General features: G+C 43.5%; 1 protein-coding gene across 1 annotated transcript in view; it reads left to right on the top strand.

Annotated features, from left to right (window-relative positions):
- Positions 1-21,119, top strand: part of cacna1g (calcium channel, voltage-dependent, T type, alpha 1G subunit) — a gene marked incomplete at its 5' end in the record, with an annotated part of 255,553 nt that overhangs the window by 232,754 nt on the left and 1,680 nt on the right. The window contains 9 exons of the mRNA XM_080471574.1: positions 1,698-1,831; positions 3,750-3,820; positions 7,369-7,447; positions 7,804-7,925; positions 8,592-9,014; positions 10,409-10,561; positions 13,139-13,261; positions 15,237-15,444; positions 16,480-16,649. Coding sequence (XP_080327700.1) covers positions 1,698-1,831; positions 3,750-3,820; positions 7,369-7,447; positions 7,804-7,925; positions 8,592-9,014; positions 10,409-10,561; positions 13,139-13,261; positions 15,237-15,444; positions 16,480-16,649 — 1,483 coding nt within the window. The remainder of the gene's footprint in view (positions 1-1,697; positions 1,832-3,749; positions 3,821-7,368; positions 7,448-7,803; positions 7,926-8,591; positions 9,015-10,408; positions 10,562-13,138; positions 13,262-15,236; positions 15,445-16,479; positions 16,650-21,119) is intronic.

Here is a 21,119-nt window from a genome sequence, read left to right as displayed (position 1 = left end):
TAACGACTTCTCTTTTTTGTCGATAAACGTCAACAATTTGTCACGTAATTTGCCAAATAGACGTTGGAAACGACTCGTTTCCTAGCTGGATTGGACCTGAATCAGCTCCCTGAAGTGTTAGACATCTTCTCATAATAACATATAACCATTATATATATATATATATATATCAGTCGCACTTGACTATAAGCTGCAGGTGTCCACGTTGTACCAGGGCAGGAATTTCACTGCGGGAATACAGAGAATGCTCATATTTTCATCAATTCCCGCAAATCTGTCTTTCATAGTGCTGGAAATTCCTGCACACAGCAGTGTGTGTGTGTGTGTGTGCGTGCGTGCGTGCGTGCGTGCGTGCGTGCATGCGTGCGTGCGCCAGCCGCCTTCTGCAGAGAAGCCCGCAGAGAGAGTGAGAGAAACACACAATCCCCGAGGGTTTTATCTCTGTTGATAAAGTATTTTATCAACAGAATAAAAAAATAAAAAATAAGATTTGCTGATTGTGATCCTGAGGAGGAAGATTTCTCAGCCACGGTGTCCAGCAGTGCGGCTTTACGTGACGCACCTGAACGCATCACTCACGGCCGTCAGCCGCTGGAGCTCCAGACCACGGAAAGCAGCACAAGACGAGATCACAAAGAGCAGAAATATCACTTTTAGGGAACGTTTTGGAGAACAGAGCCTCAAAACAGCATGTATCTACATGCGTAAGTAGAATCTGGCGGCACGAAGCCCGTTAACCTGTAAAAATACATAAAATAGCCGCATCGTTTTATACGCCAGAGGGTTCGAAGCGTGTGAAAGAAGTAGCGGGAATCACGGTATTATGTCATTTAACCTTCGCAGACATGCAAGTAATTCTTTACGTTATATAAGTACAATATCGGGTTTTTTTTACATTCAGTCTGAATAAGTGTCTGTTCAGTGTGGCGTGCAATGAACTTGCAATAATGCAATACTTACCATCTATGCAGTACATCACAAAATCCTTTTTGTTTATTCCTCCACAAGTTTTTACTGAGGGGTTTGTTCAAATCAAATTTTCCCGTAACGCTCACAAATCATCCATAAATGTATGGTTAGAATGTATTTTTAATGATGTGTTTTTAATGCTTCAGGATATATGAAGATATCTGCTCACTAAAAACGTGATCCCAGTAACTTGGAACCTGTTTTTTTTTCCCCCATTACTTTTAGGAAATTATGGAAATGTATGCATATTTAATGAGGCCAATTCCTCATTTATTGTGGAATATTACTGAACTTTGAATGCAAAACACCGTTTTCTCAATGTAAATGTTCAGCTCCGGAGTTTCCCGGATCATTTTTACTGGATACATTTGTTTAAAGTCAATTTTTAGGTGGTCAGATTTGTGATTCACTTGGCTGAAGTCCAAGTCATACAACTGGAGTTTGCATGTCTGTCCAGAAGGAAATGACTCACGGAGATGAAACGGGTGATTTGTTTGGATCCGTTTCTACAGCCTGTCCCGCTTATCAAAGAGAAGAACTTGATCCGAGTTGCTGTCAAACACAGGTGGTTTCATTCTGTGTGTGTGTGTGTGTGTGTGTGTGTGTGTGTGTGTGTGTGTGTGTGTGTGTGTGTGTGTGTGTGTGTGTGTGTGTGTGTGTGTGTGTGTGTGTGTGTGTGTGTGTGTGTGTGTGTGTGTGTGTGTGTGTGTGTGTGTGTGTGTGTGTAGGTGGAACCAGCTGGATCTGGCTATTGTGCTGCTGTCCATCATGGGCATCACTCTGGAGGAGATTGAGGTCAACGCTTCGCTGCCCATCAATCCCACCATCATCCGCATCATGAGAGTGCTCAGGATCGCACGAGGTAAGGTCACGCCCGTCCCGTCCCGTCCTGGCCTGCACTCTCCTTTCACTTCTCTCCAAGGGGCGATCCAGATGCACTGCCATCTTTTTTTTTTTTTTTTTTTCCTTTCTTTTTTCATGCTGCAGCAGCTTTAAGACGTCCCCGTAAAACAGCTTCGTCCCCGGGACTCCCCGCTTTGTCACTTTTTGGGGTGCAGTGCATCTCGGTGGGGGTCCGGGCGGAGTGTCAGTCGACCAGATGGTGCGAGGGAAGTCAGTCAGCTGATGGCGGCGGTGCAGAGAGCGGAAATGTAGAGATGGAGTGAGAGGAAGTGGGGTGCAGGAAGATGTGGGAAGGCAAGACACTTTAGGACAGTAAGTGAATTAAGCTGAGAAAAAAGAAAAAGAGTGAAGAGGGGGGGGCTGAAAGGAAGCGGGCAAGGATGATGAATCCCTTCTGACCTGAAAATAGATTACAAGGAGATGGAAGGAAGTTCGGAAAGGGGAGCAATTGATGGGAGGAGGTGCAGAATAAGGAAGTTGAGGACAGTAGGGGAGGGACAGATTTTGGCCGAGTGAAGAGGGGCGAAAAATTGCTTGAGCCTTTAGAGCTAATTGCTGTCCAGGTAATAAAAGACAGATGGAGAGCCGTAGAGGAGAGAAGGGAGGATAAAACGAGTGAAACCTGAAGACCTTTGTTGCGTTTTGGGTGCCTGTTTACACGACAACGGTGCTCGGAGCCACTGAAACCACGACATTTTGAGAATAGATCGTTCTTCTGCAGGTTCCATTGTAAACAAGTGTCGCTTTCGAAAGCGCCAGACTTTTCTGAAGCCATTGTCTTGTCTTTGCCGTGTGAAGGGGGGGGGGGGGCTGGCGTGAGGGGAGCCTCGTCTTCTGCCTGTGATCACCAGACATGTTATTAAAAGGAGTAAACATGGAAGTCAGCCTCGATTACCGTCACACGGCCGACGCGAGCATGGTTCCTGTGTGTGGATGGCATGTGTCTCACTGTGACGCGGCTGGGCTGTCTCGCCTGCAGCGACATGCGTCCCACATCCATGCCGAATGTAGATTTGATGGAACCAGATTACATTTGCACAGTGTTGCCACGCTAATCCCTCGTTAATTATCCTCGCGCTAGGTTTGTTTTGTTTTTTGACCGTTGAGCTTTGGTGCCGGTTCGATGTATCGGGACGATCGGAGGCTTATGATGTGAAATATAGAAGAGGGTAAGAATTACAACAACTATTGAAAAAAGGAATCGTCATTGTGAACAAATCAGCTGTTTTTTTCACTAATTACAGTCGGTAAAAAAATACTTTCCTTTCCGTCTTCAGTTCTCAAAACAGTTTCCCAAGAAATCTATCTGCTTCCTGTAAATGTTTTTAACCTGCCCGACCACTTCCACTGTAGTAGGACACAGTGGATTTACTTCTTCATAAAAAAGTTTCAGTCTAAAATGTTGTGGATCCTATTTAAACTCATTTGTATTCCCAAGTATGAAGGGAGAGTTCAAGAGGGGAAAGATTTGACACTAATGTTCAATTTGCATGCGCGTGGTTGTTCAACCACTTGTTGCGTCGGGCCCCTTTCTGTATGTAGATTAGACGTCGTCGGCGAGCGTGGCTCCCGCCGCAGCCGTGCTGGCAACCCGGTTGACATAACAGCAACTTCCGTGAGTCACGGAGGCTGCGACCTCAATCACGCCGCCGGAGAGCCTAATGTTCTTCAATAGAAGCAAGTCTGCGTCTGCACTAACGCAGCGGGATTAGACGCTCAGTGAAGAAAATGTTGTGTCCTTTCAATTTCACACAAGCCGTGATGGCACAAGTCCCCGTTGGGTTATGTAAGACTGAAAAATGTTAATATTGGTGAGGCACTTTCTTTTTTTTTCTTCTTTATTTTCATTCTCTCTCCGTATGTTCGTGTGTCCGCAGTGCTGAAGCTTTTGAAGATGGCTGTTGGGATGAGAGCTTTGCTGGATACTGTTATGCAAGCCCTGCCTCAGGTACACACTCGACTCAATAACATCCACCGAATAATCACTCGAGAATATTCTATGTTTTTTCTTTTTTTTTATGCCTCCTTGATGGTTGTCGCTGCAGCTGAATTATGTCCTGTGGTAGTTATCATATCTCTGATCAAAGTGGTTCCAAATGGACTTTAGATTTAAGGATGAGCTGATTAGAGCAGAGGTCTGCAACCTTTACGACTCAAAGAGCCGTTTGTGTCACTTTCCACCGAATCAAAATGATCTGGAGCCACAAAACAAAAAAAAACTAAACCTTAAAATTAGGTTCACGGGTTATAACATCTCTAGTTTTGATATACATGCAAAAACTGACTCTGCGTTTAGGAATTTTCATTTCGATTTTGGGATGGTAAACGTTTCAGTACACTTTAAAATTCATGACTCTGGTGGAGGTCAAAACTATTCAAATATTGTACAAAGCAAAGAATTACTTATTAATCACAAAACATTCAGTGAAACAGTGAGTAGTTGTGATTTTGGAGGGAAGCTAAATTTTGAATTCAGTATTAATAAAAAAAAAAACACATATCAAGGACTGATTCTGAAGAGGCACAGTAAGTCATCTTTGTGAGGGTTTGATGGTTAAATGGAGAATATTTCATTAAAATGTACCATAGTATAATATAAGCGTCTGTGCAACTGTTGGTGTTACATTTAACTGTAAGGAACTTTTGTCTCTGAGGTGTTGACGGGAAAAAAAGGAGTCAATCAGTGTTTACTTCCTCCTGCTCCTTTTCATGCATATAAATGTAAATTAAGTGGACTGTGTTGTTTCTTTGTTTTTGCTTTACTCATTTAAATGTTTTTTCTTTCTTTCTTTCTTTCTTTTTTCCAATTCGTATGTTTGAAATGAAAAATTCCTTCATTCGTAAAATTTTACTTGTTTGTGTACCAAATTTTTGCATTTTCACCCTTTTTTTTCTAGTTTTTGAGACGTGGCCTTTTTACATTTGAGCTGTTTTAATCATTTTGGCGGTTTTTAAGGCTGTTTTTTCTGCGCTTATTTCTTTGCTTTTTTTTTCCTTCTAGAAATCCGAGTACTTTGGAGTCTTTTTTCTCTTCTTGTGGTTTTAGCTTTTTTGTTTTCTCATTGTTTCTTTTTTTACTTGAGAGTCAGGAGTCCTTTTAAAAATATTTTCTGAAGAGCCACATGTGGCCTCGGGCCGGCAGGCTGCAGACCCCTGGAGTAGGGTTGGGGGATCAGCGCTGAAAGGCAATCGATTCAATTCTTAGAATTGTAGTTTACCAGAAAGGTCCTGAAAGTGTTGAACAATCCTCCATAGTTAAAAAAAAATGTTTTGGGAGTGGTGTCTTTTAATTGTAATGGAAGATGAACTGATTTAGATTTTAGTGGAACAAAGTCAGAGGTCAGGTCCAACGTGACGTCTCTTCTGTCTTCTAACACATCAGGAAAGTCTTAAAGGAATTCCCTCATAAATTTGCCAAAGATGAACCGATTAGTTTTTTTTAAAGACTTCAAGGTCCACATTGCTGTTGAATTGTGTGTTTTCTGAATTTTGTAGTGTTTAACCCTTATGCTGTAGTGTTTTGCACTTCCGGGCCACCGTAGATTATACAAAGTAACGTAAAGATGAAACCGATTTCTACAAAATTACACGTTTTCACTAAATACCGAATAGGACTAGACAGACACGGATGCACACTAAACTGTTTGGCAGAAGGAACAACTGTGAGGTGATACACAAAGCTCTCCACAGATTTCACATCCCAACCCACCCGGCCAAAGCTGAGCCTGGAATGACATCCCAGGAGCATTTCGTTTCGAGTCCACGGTCTTCCCTTTCGCGCGCGTTCACTCCCATGAGCTTTCTGCTCGACTCTGGAGGCTCTTATTTGCATTATCCCGCCGTCCTGCAGAGGCTGGAGAGAGAATGTACGGTAGTTGGGGGATTTGTTTTGAAGAGTGTTGGGTGGATTTGTGGGTGACCGTTTCAATAAATTCTGCAGTGTTTGAATAGACTCTTGACGGAATTGCAATTTTCTTATGTTCCCTCATCTTAGTTGACGCCACCTCTGTTGTTGCTTGGGCGGTAACCATGGCTGTTATTTCATGGTAATCTCTCCTCCAGCTTGTCAGAGGTGTTCTCGGTTAACAAATCCATTATTGGGGGCGTGAGCAGGTTGCAACACGCTGATTAGCATTGAGCGCCTAAAACCTGACGATTTTTCATGACTGAAACCCACCTCTATACACAAAGTCCTTTAATATCTCCGGTTTTGCTTTCTTGCATTATAATCTGCATGGAAAACCACAACATGGTTGGCAAGATGGTTGAAGGTACCAGGTACCAGTGTCTCGCCCTCTGTGACTTGGCCCAACGGATGTCACATTAACTTTGCACTGTTAATCCACTATTGCACATGCAGTAGAGTGGATACGACTTTTCTTTTCTTTGAAACAAGAGTTCTGTTTCAAATTTGAAGTGGAGTCTCGGATGCTTGACACAGTGCTCGTACTGGACTCCAGGGATGTGGTTAAGGTTAACTGCTTTCGGAGGGTTCCCTCAGGAATAAAAGTTTCTGTGACAGTTCTGTTTCTGCATTCCCACTCCCAAAGGGTACTCTGGAATGATGTAACACAATGCAAGTATACAAAATGTGTTTTTTGAAGAGTTTCTTCTTGTTAAACTTGCGCCTGGAGTCTGTTATTTACATGTCTGTAAATTGTCATATGGGAACATGAAAAGAGCGAGTTTGTCATCTTTGCCAGTAAAGAAATCCTCTTTCAAGTTTTTTTTTCTTTTTTTTTTTTCCATGGGATTGTGAACATGGTAATTACTTTGCTGCATTCATGTTTAGTAATGAATTGGAATTTTCGAAGCCAAGAACGGAAACTAACAGGGGCTCCCCTTAACCTGAGGGACCGAAAAATGTTCTTTACTCATCGCCAACACATACTGGAATGCTTGATGTTCTCGGATCAACATGAGGTCACCTGATCCCAAAAAAACGAAATAAGTTAAATAACTTTTTAGTTTTTAAAGCTTAATTTTGGGCTACGTTCAGGACAAATGTCCCTGCTAATGTAAGACTAGTTTTAGGGAAGTTTTGGACTCGCTTAAAGCTTAATTCCTAGAACATTTTAAAATCGTCACATGACAATCGTGCTTGCCCTTTAATGACCGATGTAAAGAATATGAATGAGTAAAGGTTTGGCTTCGACATTGGTCAGTAAAAAAGACTGAAGATAATTTGTCAGTATTTGGATTTTAAATAGACAAATGTGCAAGTAACTAGGCCTGAAAGGTTTGCATCCTATTTCTCGGTCTGAACAATCCAAAAGCAGACTCACCTGATACACCCCAGCTGCTGCTGGGTACGTTGAGTTTGGGGAGTGGTTTTTGCAGTCATTCGCCACAGCTTGCACTTTCTACTCTCTCTCATCTATTTGTTTTTCCTTTCCCCCGGAGTTATCCGTTTGTCGTTTCCCCTCACTGGTTTATTTTTTTTTTGCCTGGGACTGGCTCTGCTCCCACTAATCCCCTTCTCTTTCCTCTCTGCAGGTGGGCAATCTGGGTCTTCTCTTCATGCTCCTCTTCTTCATCTTTGCAGCGCTTGGAGTGGAACTGTTTGGCGACTTAAGTAAGAACTGCTCCGCTATGTCAACAGACCGAGGTCCGTAGTTGCACAGAGTTCTGGCCAAGCTTGGCCATGCAACAAGTGTTTAATTCTCCCCTGTGTGGGTTCTATCTATCTGATCCTAATTGCTTTCCAGAATGCTTTGTTAAAAAGCTGTATTGATCCGTCTAATTGTGTCTTACAGCTTTCAGGGTGATAGAATTGTATCACAGTCATGATTGTTTTATTGTGCAGCCAGACGAAAAGCCATCAGTGTTGCTATCTTTCTATCTTAATATCTCTCTTTTACTGTCTGGCTATCCCTTCCATCTACCCCCCCCCCCCCCCCCCCCCCCCCCCCCCCGTTGTTGTCTAATCAGTTTGCGACGAGCTCCACCCGTGCGAAGGTCTGGGTCGTTACGCTACGTTCAGAAACTTTGGAATGGCATTTCTGCTGCTCTTCAGGGTTTCTACCGGCGACAACTGGAACGGTATAATGAAGGTGAATCTCGCTCTGTAGACGAGATCCCAGACATACACAAGAGATGCTTCTCTGTTGTCTCTTTGTTCAAGTTCACCCAGTATGTCTTTTAACCCTGTTTGTATCAGCTCATCGGACATTGAATGTAAATGTGCAGCCCCCACAGTTGTTGTGTGAGCGTTTGAGAACAATCTGATAATATAAGTCAGGAGGTCTTGGCTGGAAGAACGACTGATGTCAACACCTTAGACCTCCAATTGTATCCTTAACCTTTCCTTGCTTCTAGTGTAATGTTAAGGTGTGAATCCCTACTTGATAAAGCAGAGCTTGTGAAAGTTCTGACTGAAATCATGCCTCGTTTTTTTTTTTCCACTGAATGCCTGCTGAGTTCTTCTGTGGATCTCTGAGGTAGAAATGACAAAGCAAATGACATTGACTTCAATTGTGAAAGAATGATAATTGGGTTTGTAATTATGAATACTGAAGTCACGTTTTTTTAGTCGCATGTCTGCCTGCTGCATCGAGCTCCTTGTTTCCTTCCTGAACAAGCGGTCTCGGCTGCAGCTTTCCTCTTTGATGTAGTGGGAAACAGTCAGTACATATCAGATTTGACCACCAAAGAACAAGTCAGAAGTGCTTAAAAGACGCCAGTGACGTGCTAAAATTCGCCTCTCGTTGTCTCTCCAGGACACACTGAGGGACTGCGCCCACGACACCAGCACCTGCTACAACACTGTGGTTTCCCCCCTCTACTTTGTATCCTTCGTGTTGACCGCCCAGTTCGTCCTGGTCAACGTGGTGATCGCCGTCCTGATGAAGCACCTGGAGGAGAGCAACAAGGAGGCCAAGGAGGAGGCGGAGTTGGAGGCGGAGTTAGAACTGGAACTGCAGATGGATGCCGGGGACTTGGCAGCCAGGTCGCCCCAGCTAAACCCTCTGGCGCTGGGCATGGACCGATCAAGTTCAGGGGGGTCTCCTTGGAGGTCCACCGGCGGAGGGGACATTGAGCAGGAAAGGGGTGGTCCTATGGACTCGCCCACTGCTGATATCACAAGAGACTCTGTAAACATCAGAGCAGAGCCCCCCTCGTATTTGGAGCCCCAGCTGGAGGTAAATCATCTCATAGCTTCTCCGGTATGTGTGTGGGTTTCATGTCAGATGGGGATTTTTGCTGATGAGTTTTTATTTCTAGCCAAAGTTCTGTCGCTAAGCTGTTTGTGTTTTTGAATAATGGTACAACCGAAGGATTTTAGTGACCTCTTGATACTTCCAATCACTTCACGTACCATATATGTGACTTAATAGTCCCTCAGAAAGGCCGTAATCACATTGTTGTGAGGTTCACATTCATATTACTGCACAGAACAACAGGTTAATGTCGAGGTCAGATTGTTAAACTCTCGGGGGTCCGAGCGGCCTCCTGGATGACATGACAGATGCTCCAAGGTCCCGTCTGGCAAGGGGTCAAGCTGTGATGCCACTCGGATGACCCCAATGTCTCTAGTCATTAGTCCACACTCCAGTCCAAGCTATGACTTAGCTCTCCAATTCACGCTGAGGATTGCGGAGTGCGCCAGATGATATCCAAAATAATAGATTTCTCGCTTCCTGCACTGCCCCTCTATAATAACTGGAGTCCACATGTAAATAAACTAACCCAGACATGACTATATTAGGCTGTATTCACAAGACAGTCTGGCATAAACCCAGTATATATACTATATACGTGGATGCATTTAAATTAGGAAGGTTGTGTTTGTCGGTAGTATAGTTATATAAACTTCCAGGTCATGAAACAGAAAATCTACCAGGTTCAAATCCCTTTAAAAAATACTCAGAAATGCAACTTTATGGTAATTCTTTATCCTATGTGACCCATACTGACTCACATTAGGATGGTTTACAGTCTGTATGCCTTTGTGGCCCTGTGCTTGTGTGTCCATGTGTGTGTATCTGTGTGTGTGGCTGGTCCCTGTAGAGGACATGCCAGTCACAGACAGGTCACAGTGCCATGGGAAAGCTGGACAGCGGGGTCTTGTTGTTCACTCCGACAGCTATTTCCAGACGGCGGGGAACTTTCGGGGGATAGGAAATAGAGGTCTCCGTATCGTTCCCTTTCCCCACTAAGATGTTATCCATCTTTCAAAAACATGGGCCGTTCAAGCCACACACTTCACCAACGACGTGGATGAGCTGAAGTGCTTTAGTGCCCCCCTGTGGGCAAAAAACGGAAACACATTCTGAGCTTGGGAGTTGAGGGGTCGACTAATTTGGATCTGTAATGCAGTCCTCCTACTTGGATGCGTCTCTTCTGTCATTTATGTTTGTATATCTGTTTGGGTCTACCTTATCGACTGTTTTTCCCTCCTTTCTTTCTTTTCTTGTTCATCCTTTCCACATCTTTTTATGTCTCTCTGTCTGAACTTTTTTCCGTCCCCCCCCCACCTCTTTTTTTTTTTTTTTTCTCTTCCTTCTCTCACTCTCTTTTCTCCAAATCATCCAAGTTTGTCCAGCGAAGAGCTCTGTTTGACTCGGTGTCCCTGGTCATCCAGGGTTCAATGGAGGGGGAGTTGAGTTTGATGGACAACCTGTCCGGCTCTATCTGCCACTACTACGCGCTGCCCCCCAAGCCCAGCAAGCACAGCACCGACAAGAAGGTCAATAATCTGCAGAAACGCCTGCTGATGGCTCACTTCCTCCATTTCATGCCTCCCAGTGGTTTTAACATGTAGGGCTGCAAGAAGAACCTTTTCAAAACATGGAATAGTTGTTATTCTTTTCTAAGTCCCAGCAGGTTTGTGAAAGTCTCAGGTCACCCACTTTGGGCATTAACAATGGCTAGAACTCGGGTATCCTTCATTTTAATACGACATGAAAAGAATTTTGACAAAAATTGTACTATCTGATTCTAGATAGTGGAAATAATCACAGGAGTAGGTGTAGGTAGGAAGAAGAGTGCTTCAACAGTAGAATGATGTTACAAGCTATTAGAATGAGCGAACTATGTACTTTTATCTGTATTTGGACAAAAGAGTTGGATACACCAGATGTAATTTCAGGCTTGCATTGCGAACAAAATGTCCGCAAAGCTTTTTAATTACGTCTAAAGGCATGCAGCGTGATGTGCAGCAAATAAATATACAGCAGCCCTACAGCCATGACCATTTCTATATATTGACACCCCCCCCCCCACATTGAACATTTTTCCCCTTATAAGCAGCACTGCAGCCCACACCAAGTGCAGTACATCACATCCCACCTCTTTCATTCATTTAAACTCATTCATCCTCTGCAGGTTTGTTTTGTTTAGTCTGATTAAGCAGACACTCTGTAGAGTTTCGCTCCATTCCCCCTGCACAAATCGCTGTCAGTGTTTGTGTGTCTGTACGTGGGCGTGTGGCACATCCGTGTGTTCATGTATTGGACGATTACGTACTCTGCCTGGCACCCCCAGAAGGGCGATAACCCACCTCAAGCGTTCCTGAAGCGGGCACATCACGCCTCTGCACATGAGTCTGCTGGAGGGAACAGATAAATCTAATAAGCTATAGATCGCTGAATCACTGGATAATTGCAGCAGAAGGGAAATTTTGCACAATTACATTAACATTGCAAAAAAAAAAAAAAAAAAAACATCTTCTAAAAGCTTTAAATGTGCTGGAGATGTCAGTGTCAGACGCCATGGGCCACCTCTCTCATTCTCATGCATTAGTAGAAATGTTGTCAAATGGGTTCTAATCCCTGTCTCTTAGTGCACTTGGATGTCAGGATGAGTTCCCCCTGTTATACCACTGCTAGGCTGAACGTATACCAGCTCAACAACATATTAAAAAACAAACTTCAAGACTGAAGCATAACTCTGAAGCCATGATTACAATTATGCTAACAGTAACCCTTCTTCAATAACACATTACATGGTCCAAAGCTATATTACCGTAGTTGTATTTGACGTTTTAATTGAGGCCCCGTTTACACAAAGAGCTAGATGCAGCAGTTAGATGTGGCTGGGAGCACGAAAAAAACCAAAATAACCTGAATGCAGTCGCACCGAGTGGAGTTATTGTCACCACAGTATCACTATATGCTATGTCTTATTAGGCCCCGTTGACATAACGTTTTCAAGTGAATACACAAAACTTGAATTGCATTTTGGGGGGCAGTTTACACAACAACAGTACTCGAAGTCACTGAATATTCAACTTTTTGAGAACGCTCTGTCTCCATAGAAATGGGGAAAAACACAACGTTTTGAAAACTCTCCGAAAAGCAACTTTTCTGACACACTGCTGCTGTAAATGCGCAAATAAATAAATAATTCTTCTGAACATTCGCAAATGGACAATAACAACGATGTCCCACTCATGGCCCAACATGAAAACGACATCATTTTAAGCGTTTCTGCCGTTTACATTTAAACGGCACATTGTTTTTAAAAATTTGAAGTGTCACCGGGAAAACTCTGCTTTTTCACTTTAAAGGTCATCACGTAAATGGTTGGCCTTCGTTGAGACGACTGCTTACCAAAGCACCAAGAATGTGCCTTACACTTGTATGTCAATGGTTAACTGGTATTTAACCACAACTCGCATGCAACAGTAAAAACTCTGATAACATCAGTTTGAAATCAGCAAAAACACAGCAGCTGTGATTGGATCCACATGAAAACTAATACTTGAAAATATGTTTGCGTATTATCTACTGCCCAGTAAAAGAAAGTCAAAGCAGTCTGAATTCCAGTTCTGTTTTACTTTCATAGCACCTTTTGTTGTTCAATCTCAAGGCCAAAACCTCAAAATTAAAAAAAAAACACACAAAAAAAAACCCCACCAACTGAACCAAGAAGAAAATCTATGAGTATTAAAATTCTTCTTATGTCCTTTCCGTGTTCTTGTTTGTTTCTGTGAATCTGAGTGTGATAATCTCATCATTTCTAGCTTCTGCTTAGAATCATGTGGCTGGATGCACTTTCTGTATGTGTCTGTTTGTGGTCACACTTTTACTGCAAAGTTAAATATCAATGCAGATTCACGAGTGTGAATGAGACTTGTCCAACATGTGGTCTTCTCGTCGTCGTTTTTCTCTGTTACATACTTCCAGTTTATACATGTTGTTTCCAACCTTTATTTCTCTGTGAACCACAGGGTTTTTTTTTTTGTGTAACGTCCTCTTGCTTGCGTGCTGCACGGAGTGCTTGTGTTTTCTCTGCTCACCAGCGATTGTCTCTTCCTGCCTAGATCCCTCTAGCGGAGATGGAAGCTCTGTCTCTGGCCTCTGAGAAATCCTGGTCCCTAGCTCTGACAGACGACTCGGCCCCCGACGATTTTAACCCCCTCTTTCTAAGCAGCCTGGAATGCAATGTACTGACAGTTGCTCACTTTCTCTTTCTCCATCTCTCTACCTCCCTCCTCCCCTCTGCAGTAGTGTGTACTGTTGTTTTCCCAGGGCACTTCTCAAGCCACCGGCACTCCTTCACCCCTGCTACACTCAAACTGTGACTTATCGGGGCCTGGGTTGGCAAGGAGTGCAGCCAACCGCATGCTAACCCGCTAATTAGCGCCTCTCGGTTCAAATAAAACGGTTTAAATTAATCACAGAGCTTCAAGAAACACCTTATTCTGACTTTGTCGTGTCGAGCACTTCTTCTTCATGAGCTTTCTGACTCCGTAGGGAAGTGTGTAGCCTCTACTGGGTCTCTTCACCCCTGGAAGTTCTACGTCGAGGTTGTTTGCGCCACAAAGTAGTTCACACAATGCAAGGGCTGTAGAAGGATCGGCCGGATAAAACTCATTAGTAGTGTTTATTTAAGAACCAATTTGCCTTAAAGGTTGGCGGTTATCGGTTCCCCTTGCGTTGTGTAGAAAGAGGCTGTTGGAGTGTTGACGCAGAGGCCGTGCCGAGACGGTTCACAGCATAGCCTCCGTGTATCGTTTGTGTAGGAGTATAAATTAGGACTTTAGACACACGGTGGGCAGCAGCACTTGCCCTAAGACTGTGGCAGGATTATAGTAGACCCAGTGATAATGTGCAGTGAAAGGCGCGGATAAGAAATCCTCGGATTCGCTCAAATACACAGAAAACTGTGAACTAGTCCCCTCAAAGTATACCTGATTTAAGTGAATATTTACTTGACTCAAATGTGTGTCTCATTGATCTGTCTTCTCTTGAGAAAACTAAGTTAACCAGTTGGTTTGAGTGATCTGAGCATATACACAGTGATACAATATGAATGTCAAAGATATTTTTACTTGCAACAAGGGAATCAATGACTCTAGACTTTGGTGTTCTTTGTCATCACGCACGGTGGCTTTTAATCTATATGACAATGAGCCTTCAAGCAGGGCTCTGACATCAATGTGAAAATTAATTGAACGTCAACTTCTTGTCATAAGACAATTAACCACCAGTTTGGCTCATTACTGCTCGTAACAATCCTCATCAAAAGGAGTCAACGTTACGTTGGGACTTGCAACAACTTCAAGCCGATTGGATCGGTGATTTCTTTTCATGTAATCACAAAGGAGGCCAACGAAAAGATCCGTGCATTGAAAGAACTGAAACAAATGGAGTGAAGAGGCAGAGGTGTGCAGGTGGCTTTAAAAGACCCTGGTGAATCTAACTATGTGTCCACCCAATTTTTCTTCTCATTCCACCTTTCTAGCCTGGTGTGTGTAACTTTCCAGTCCAGTCCAGTCCAGTAGAGTAGTGCGCCTCCTCGCCTGCCAGTTCGCAGTCTTCTCCCCTTTTTTTACTACTCTCTTGTCTTCCTGTACTTCTTTCTCCTTCTTCTTTCTCTTAAGTTTTCTGTTGTTTTACCTTTGTGCTTTACACGTGGGTCCGCGTCTCTTTTTGGCAGCCCTTTCCTGTCAAGTCTTCCTCTGTGTCTAGTCCGTCCTCCAGTGTGTCGTAGTTTTGGCTCCACTCAGAGATGTGATGTGTTTGGGGTTGGTTGTTAAAGTGTGTTAAGAGCTCCAGCAGCTCGGTGATGAGTGGATTTGTAGTGGGCCGGGTTGGGGGGGGTCCAGCTGCAGGGCACTGTCCTAGCTGACACACAATCACGGAGCAAGTTTCAAGGTTGTTGGAGGGGGTGGGGTCACAGTAAAAAGTGGGGGGAAAAATTGGACAGCTCTCTGTGATCTGTGGCAGCTCTGTGCCAGTCAACGTGCAAAGATCCTGTCTATGTATGCTGATGATCACTGCCTCTTTGTTCACGTTAGAGAGATGTGTGTCGGATAGAGTGTGAGAGTGACTGTGTTTAAAAGCATCAGCCCAGGACCTCACTGTTCCAATGGGACCCTCACGCTCCTCTCTTCCTCCCACCGCCTCACCCCGCAGCCAGAGCAGCTCGACCCCGAGGAGCCACTGGAGGTCAACCTGCTGAGCGTCAGGAAGCCTGCAGTGGGACGCACGCACTCCCTCCCCAACGACAGCTACATGTTTCTTCCTCCGCAGCCGTTCGGCCCCATGTGTCCGGCTCCAGCTCAGCTTTTAGCACAGTCACAGGGGCCCCAGCACACACTTGGAACCCACAGGGCCCCATCAGGTAACAAAGGACGTTTGGATTTTTAATAACGATCTTCTGGTACAATCCCAAACTGCTCATGTCAGAGCAGGAACTGTAAAGATTAGTTAAATGTAGTCACGTGACTTTCTCAGGGGTTAACAAGTCACAAGTCCAAACAAAAAATTGGACTTTCGCATTCATGTTGTAGCATTTATATTTATACTGTGGCTTTGCCTTTGTGGAGCACCATAAAGATGAGTATCCTCAATTATGTATATAATACAAACATTTGGAGCTTTGTCATGGACTGGCAACGTTCTCAGGGTGTACCCATTGTGAGCTGGGATCGATTTCAGCGCCTCACGACTATGAATTGAATCAAGAAGAGGTATAGAAGATGGACGGATTGGTGACAAATATCTGATTTGAATGTCAAAGATGTTTTAAGATTTGAAAAACAAAAACAAATGTGAACATTTGTATGTTTTTGTCACTCGCATAAGATTTAACAGTTCTCAACTGGAAAAATATCAACATGGACTCGATGACGTTCAATACTGCACCTGTACATACAACACAAACAAGCAACATCATACAGGAAGGGGTCATGTGAAACAAATATTAAAAAATAGAAATTTGTCTATGTAATACAACCAGAAAAAGACTCTAACCAGTGAACTTCTTTGGAGCCTACAGTTTAGAAAGCGTGCAACAGTATATCCAGGTACGTTATTGTAGCATAGGTTCAGCGTTAAAGCAATCTGTTTTCTTCTCTAAGAAGCTCGATATTAGTACATTTCATAATCCAATAAAAGCATAAAAAGTAGGCAAAAACATGTGACATTTCACTTTTATAACCAGTCATAAAGAGTCATGTAAGAGGAGCAGTAAACATGCTTCTGACTTCAGTCAGTCTCTGTTCTATTTGTAAAGTAATAGAACGTTTTATTGATCGTTGCATTCAAGTTTTACTTCGAATTTGCACTGAATTCCAACGTTTTACCTGCTTTAGCCTGAGCTGTTGGGAGGGTTCAACACATCTGTTGCGTCTCTGTTTCCCTTTTCCTGTCTCAGGCTCCAGCAGCTCGGTGCACTCGCAGCCCGAGGAGTTCTCCCAGCAGCTGACCGTCCCCACAGACCTCTTCAGACCCATCAGCCCCCACAGCCACTCGGACTCAGAGAGCATACCGCGGCAGCCGCCTCCGAGACGCACGCACACGTTCAGCCGCACGCTCCGCAGACAGGTGAGAGTCCCACACTGACTTTTCTCGTCCTTTTCCCAGGAAACTGAGGTGTCCAAACTCCCATTCCATTTTCTTCTGTGACTTCACAAATTTATAGACTTTACAAAAGCATCGTCAACTTGTGGCCTGGCATGCTAACTACATAGTTTTCAGCATTTCTGCCATTTCCATGTGAATACATCGTTTTAAAAACGTTGCCGTATAAACGCGAGGATTTTTTTGAAACAATGCGTTTTCACTTTAAATGTTGGGGTCGACGAGGCCTAAATGTTTTTTTGTTTGTGGCAAGTACCGTGCAGATCTTTGAAAGAGCTCCTCATGTTCTTTCAAGCACAGTATTGCCACCACTCTTAGCCGTCTTTCCTGCTGCACTCACCCCTTTGTTCATTCAGCTTTCTAAGTACTTAACCCTTTCTCGTGTTGTTTCTTTCAAAGTAATTATTGTAACTTAAATTACTACATTATTTTGTTCAACATAAGCATAGATGCTGCTGGTGGTATAGTTTGCCCTGTTTTCCTTACGCTTGTTTCACATTGTATTTCACACCTTCAAAAAACCAAATAAGCCCAATGCTTGTCAGTATTAATAATAAAACCGTTTATTTTTGGGGGGTAAATAATGCATTGTATAGTCGGACTGGCATGCTCAATCGCATGTAGTGAGTCTTGCACAGAAAGCCAGTGAGAAATTCACGTACAAATTTGTGAGTGTAAAGACATCATTCTGTATTTTTACAATCACTTGAAATTAATGAAATATCCTTGAATTACACTCTGGCGGCGTGTGGGGGTGTGGCATTTAAATCATTGCCCTAAAAAGGGTCTAAAAAGCTTTGATGTTTACAAAGATGTCACTGAACTGAATGCAGTGCACGGGTTCTATCCACCAGGTGGCGCCTCAAGGTCATTTATAGGATCCACGAGCAGCATTTTCACTTATGAATCTTAATATTAGAGCATTCATTGGATATAATAGGAGCAACTGCTTGAGTTAACTAAGATAAATGACTATTCATGAGATGTCTTACATTCTATTTTGATTCATTACAGGGTCATTCCCAGCAGGCAGATTGTTTTACACTCCTCAGCCAATAAAATAGGTACACATGTCCTCTTTGAAGTGGTCAGCACAACATCTGCCATAAATTCTGCCTAGACAGATGCGATCATGCTATTCATTTGCTCATTAAAGAGTGTTTAAGGTTGTCGTTTGCATTCCACCCCACTCATGGCTCACTGAGTTAAGTCCAGGTCATGAGCGTGGCAGTTTTAATAACCGCAAGAAAGAGATCCAGTGTAATATTGAAAAAGATTCTAGGCAAGTCGAGGCTTGCTGTGGTGCAGCTGAATACCATTACTGACACTTGTTGTTTTTATTGTTTTTTTTATTGTTATTACTTTGCTAACAAGCAAAAATTATGCACGTTTGACAAATTAGTGTGGGTCCCTCATGTTAGAAATAATAAGGGACTCTGAGAAAGCCAGAGAAACATCAACCACTTGTTGTGTTTTTAAGCCAGTTAAAGATTGTTGTGTGATTCAGGAAAGAAATCACAAACACTACCGTCACCCAGCAGTTTTGCCACAGTCACTTTTCCACTAAAGCAGTGAAAACGTATAGTTTTGCATTTACACGGCAATGCTTTGAAAGAATGATCTGTTCACACGGAAATAAGACAAACACGGGAAACAATGTAGTTTTAGATTTTTGTAATGAAGCCACGCGCGCACATGCGTGCAGAGGACAAAAAGCTATAAACAATAACAATGGTGAGTACACGGCTATCCTATATCGTTTTCTAAAAGTTGCATTTTCAGTGGCTGCGAGCACCGTTGTTGTTGTGTGAATGAACACTCAAGAAGCAACAGAAGTTTCCATTTTCGCTTGAAAACGTTGTCATGTGAACGGGACCAGTTCAGTTCATGAGTTGAACAAATATCACAGGCAATCGATGCTTTTCTTTTACCTTCGCCTGTTTGCAACAGGAAACAATTTCTCTTGTCACTTTCCTCCCCTCCCCCCCCACTCCCAAAGAGAAGTGTTGAACTTCCAATTTACATCGCCATTGGTTGGAAGAGTTTTGTCTTGCACGTCCTAAACCGTTTCGTTCTCCCCCCTCTTTTCTCTCTTCATCTCCTCCTGCCTTTTATTGTTGATTTGATCGATGCTGCAACAACGTCTGTCGCCCCAAAAGCCGCCCGATCCCGAGCTGCTGCTCAAACACAGACACTCCTGTTTCTGAAAATCAGTGCTCACCGGCGACCCCGATACCACTGGACTCCATGGTCATCTTCAAACTGACACACGCGCACACACACACACACACACACACACACACACACACACACACACACACACAGAGAAACACACACATGAACTTCCTTCATTTTTCCTTCATTCGCCCATCTCCAGCTAACCATCAGCCACAGACCGTCTCCAACGATCCAACTTTTTACCTTCTGATGGAAAGCTGTGCGTAGATGTAATGCGCCAATTACCCACAATGCATTGCACTCAATGTATATAAATACTACAACCTATTTAACTCAGGGGATTATTACTATTTTGGCTATTCTTTTCTACTCATACTGTCTTGAGCACCAGAGACCTCTTTGCTTAGACGGTGCAAACCTGCTGACGGTGCTTCAGGTACTTGAGTCAGTTTTGCTTAATAACAAAGAAAAGATACTCCTACAGGGTGATTGGTATTTTGTTTTGTATCCTTCCATCTGGTGTGCACTCCTGAGGTTTCTTACCCGCTGTTGCATTGCTGTGGCTGGTGATTGGCCCCCGGCCTGCCTGCCTGCCGGCGACGTCTCTTGCCACCAGGGGGCTCTGTGGTCACACCGACCGGGCCAGCTCCTCAGTATTCACTCATAAATCCAAACACCACTCTAAGCTCCAACACTCTGACCATGCATGACCCCTCGTTTCCTCATCTCCCTCGATTGGACATCTCATTCCGATCCAACACGGCTAAATGCTCAAAGAGTTCCTGTGAGGGATGAGAAAAAGTGCTCATCTTAGAGATCACTGTGCTTACTAACACCTTCCTCTCCTACAGTGGCTTCATGTCAGGTTCCCCCTCGATCTGTTGACCTCGCACCCTGTACACTGTTCTGTTCCCACCCCTGAGAACGGTGTGCAGGGTTCAGCGAGAATGCTCCGAGGGTCACGTGGTCTGACTCCGAGTTTACTGTCAGCCAGAAGTCCATCAGCTGAGAATTTCCCCTTTTATGCCCCCTTGTCACTTGGAAATGCACTGAGATGATGATGTAGCATCAAAGTACTCAATGAGAAAGTAATAGTATTAAAGAAACTACACCAGAAATCTGCAGTAAGTCAAATAAGATGTTCACAAACATCTTTTTTTTTATTGGATTTCCTGACATTTTTACACAAACTAAATAATCTGTTTTGAAAATGCATTTAGACACAAATTCTATCAAGAAAAAAAATGTAAGTAATAATTAATGTTAAAAGAAAAAAGAAATGAACAAAAAACTCACAAATTTTAGGGTAAAAATACCTCAAAAACATTTAACAACAAGTTACAAGCTTTTAACCAAACGAGTTAAAAGGAGAAAAAGAAATCTATTGCGATGCATGAATATGTAGAGGAGCTAGACTGTGGTGGAGTGGGTCAGCATAATTCCCACCAAAGACCCTCTTTAAAACAGAATCAATAATAGTTTAAGCTTTAGTTAGAGCATTGCCTCCAATCTGTTTTGTCACAGGTGAGGAGCTGCATTGTCGTATTTGCTCTTTTCCAAAGCCCCGCGCTCCGTTGACTTTGAGGCCACTTCACCAAAGTCACACGATAAAGCAAACAAACGGACTGAGCAGCGGTCGACCTGCAGCTCCTCTGTGCTGCCGGGTAAAATGACAGATTTTGTCAGAGGAGTCTGCAGTCCGACGGCTTTGAAGAGAGCAACCCGACTGTTTCGGTGTCCCCCCCCCCCCGTTGTAGAGGACCGCCTCAGATCGCTATTGATTTTCAGATTTTTCTAAGTGGGCCTTTTTTTTAAAGGAAGCTAAAATCAGTTGGTGCAGCTGACCCAGTCCGCTGCACTACATATCCGACTCTCTCTCTCTCTCAGTACCTCAGACAACCCCACCAACCCGCATAATCGTATTTTTCTTTTGCCCTTCAGCTGACGCATGTGAGAACATCAAATACCGCTAGAACATCAGTCTGCGGGTGGTGCAAGCTTTAACGCCCAAGTGACAAAAATAATTTTAGTCCAATTTGAATTTAAATTGCCGTCTCTGCTTTATTGAAAAGAGCTTGCAGGCGTTGATTACCCAGCCCCCCTGTCAAACCTTTGTTTTGAATACTGAGCAAGCTCCGGAATTACTGTTTAGTTTTCAGAAAGTTGCCCCGAGTTCAACTCCGCATTGAGAACTTGCTGGCTCGACTGTGAACTTTGACTCAAACTGCAGCGTCTCATCGTCATCACCTCACACTA

The sequence above is a fragment of the Lipophrys pholis genome (assembly GCF_963383615.2).
Source record: "Lipophrys pholis genome assembly, chromosome: 1".
NCBI classification, from domain to species: domain Eukaryota; kingdom Metazoa; phylum Chordata; class Actinopteri; order Blenniiformes; family Blenniidae; genus Lipophrys; species Lipophrys pholis.
Note: the sequence above shows the minus strand (reverse complement) of the source record. Positions and strands in the feature narration are given on the sequence as shown.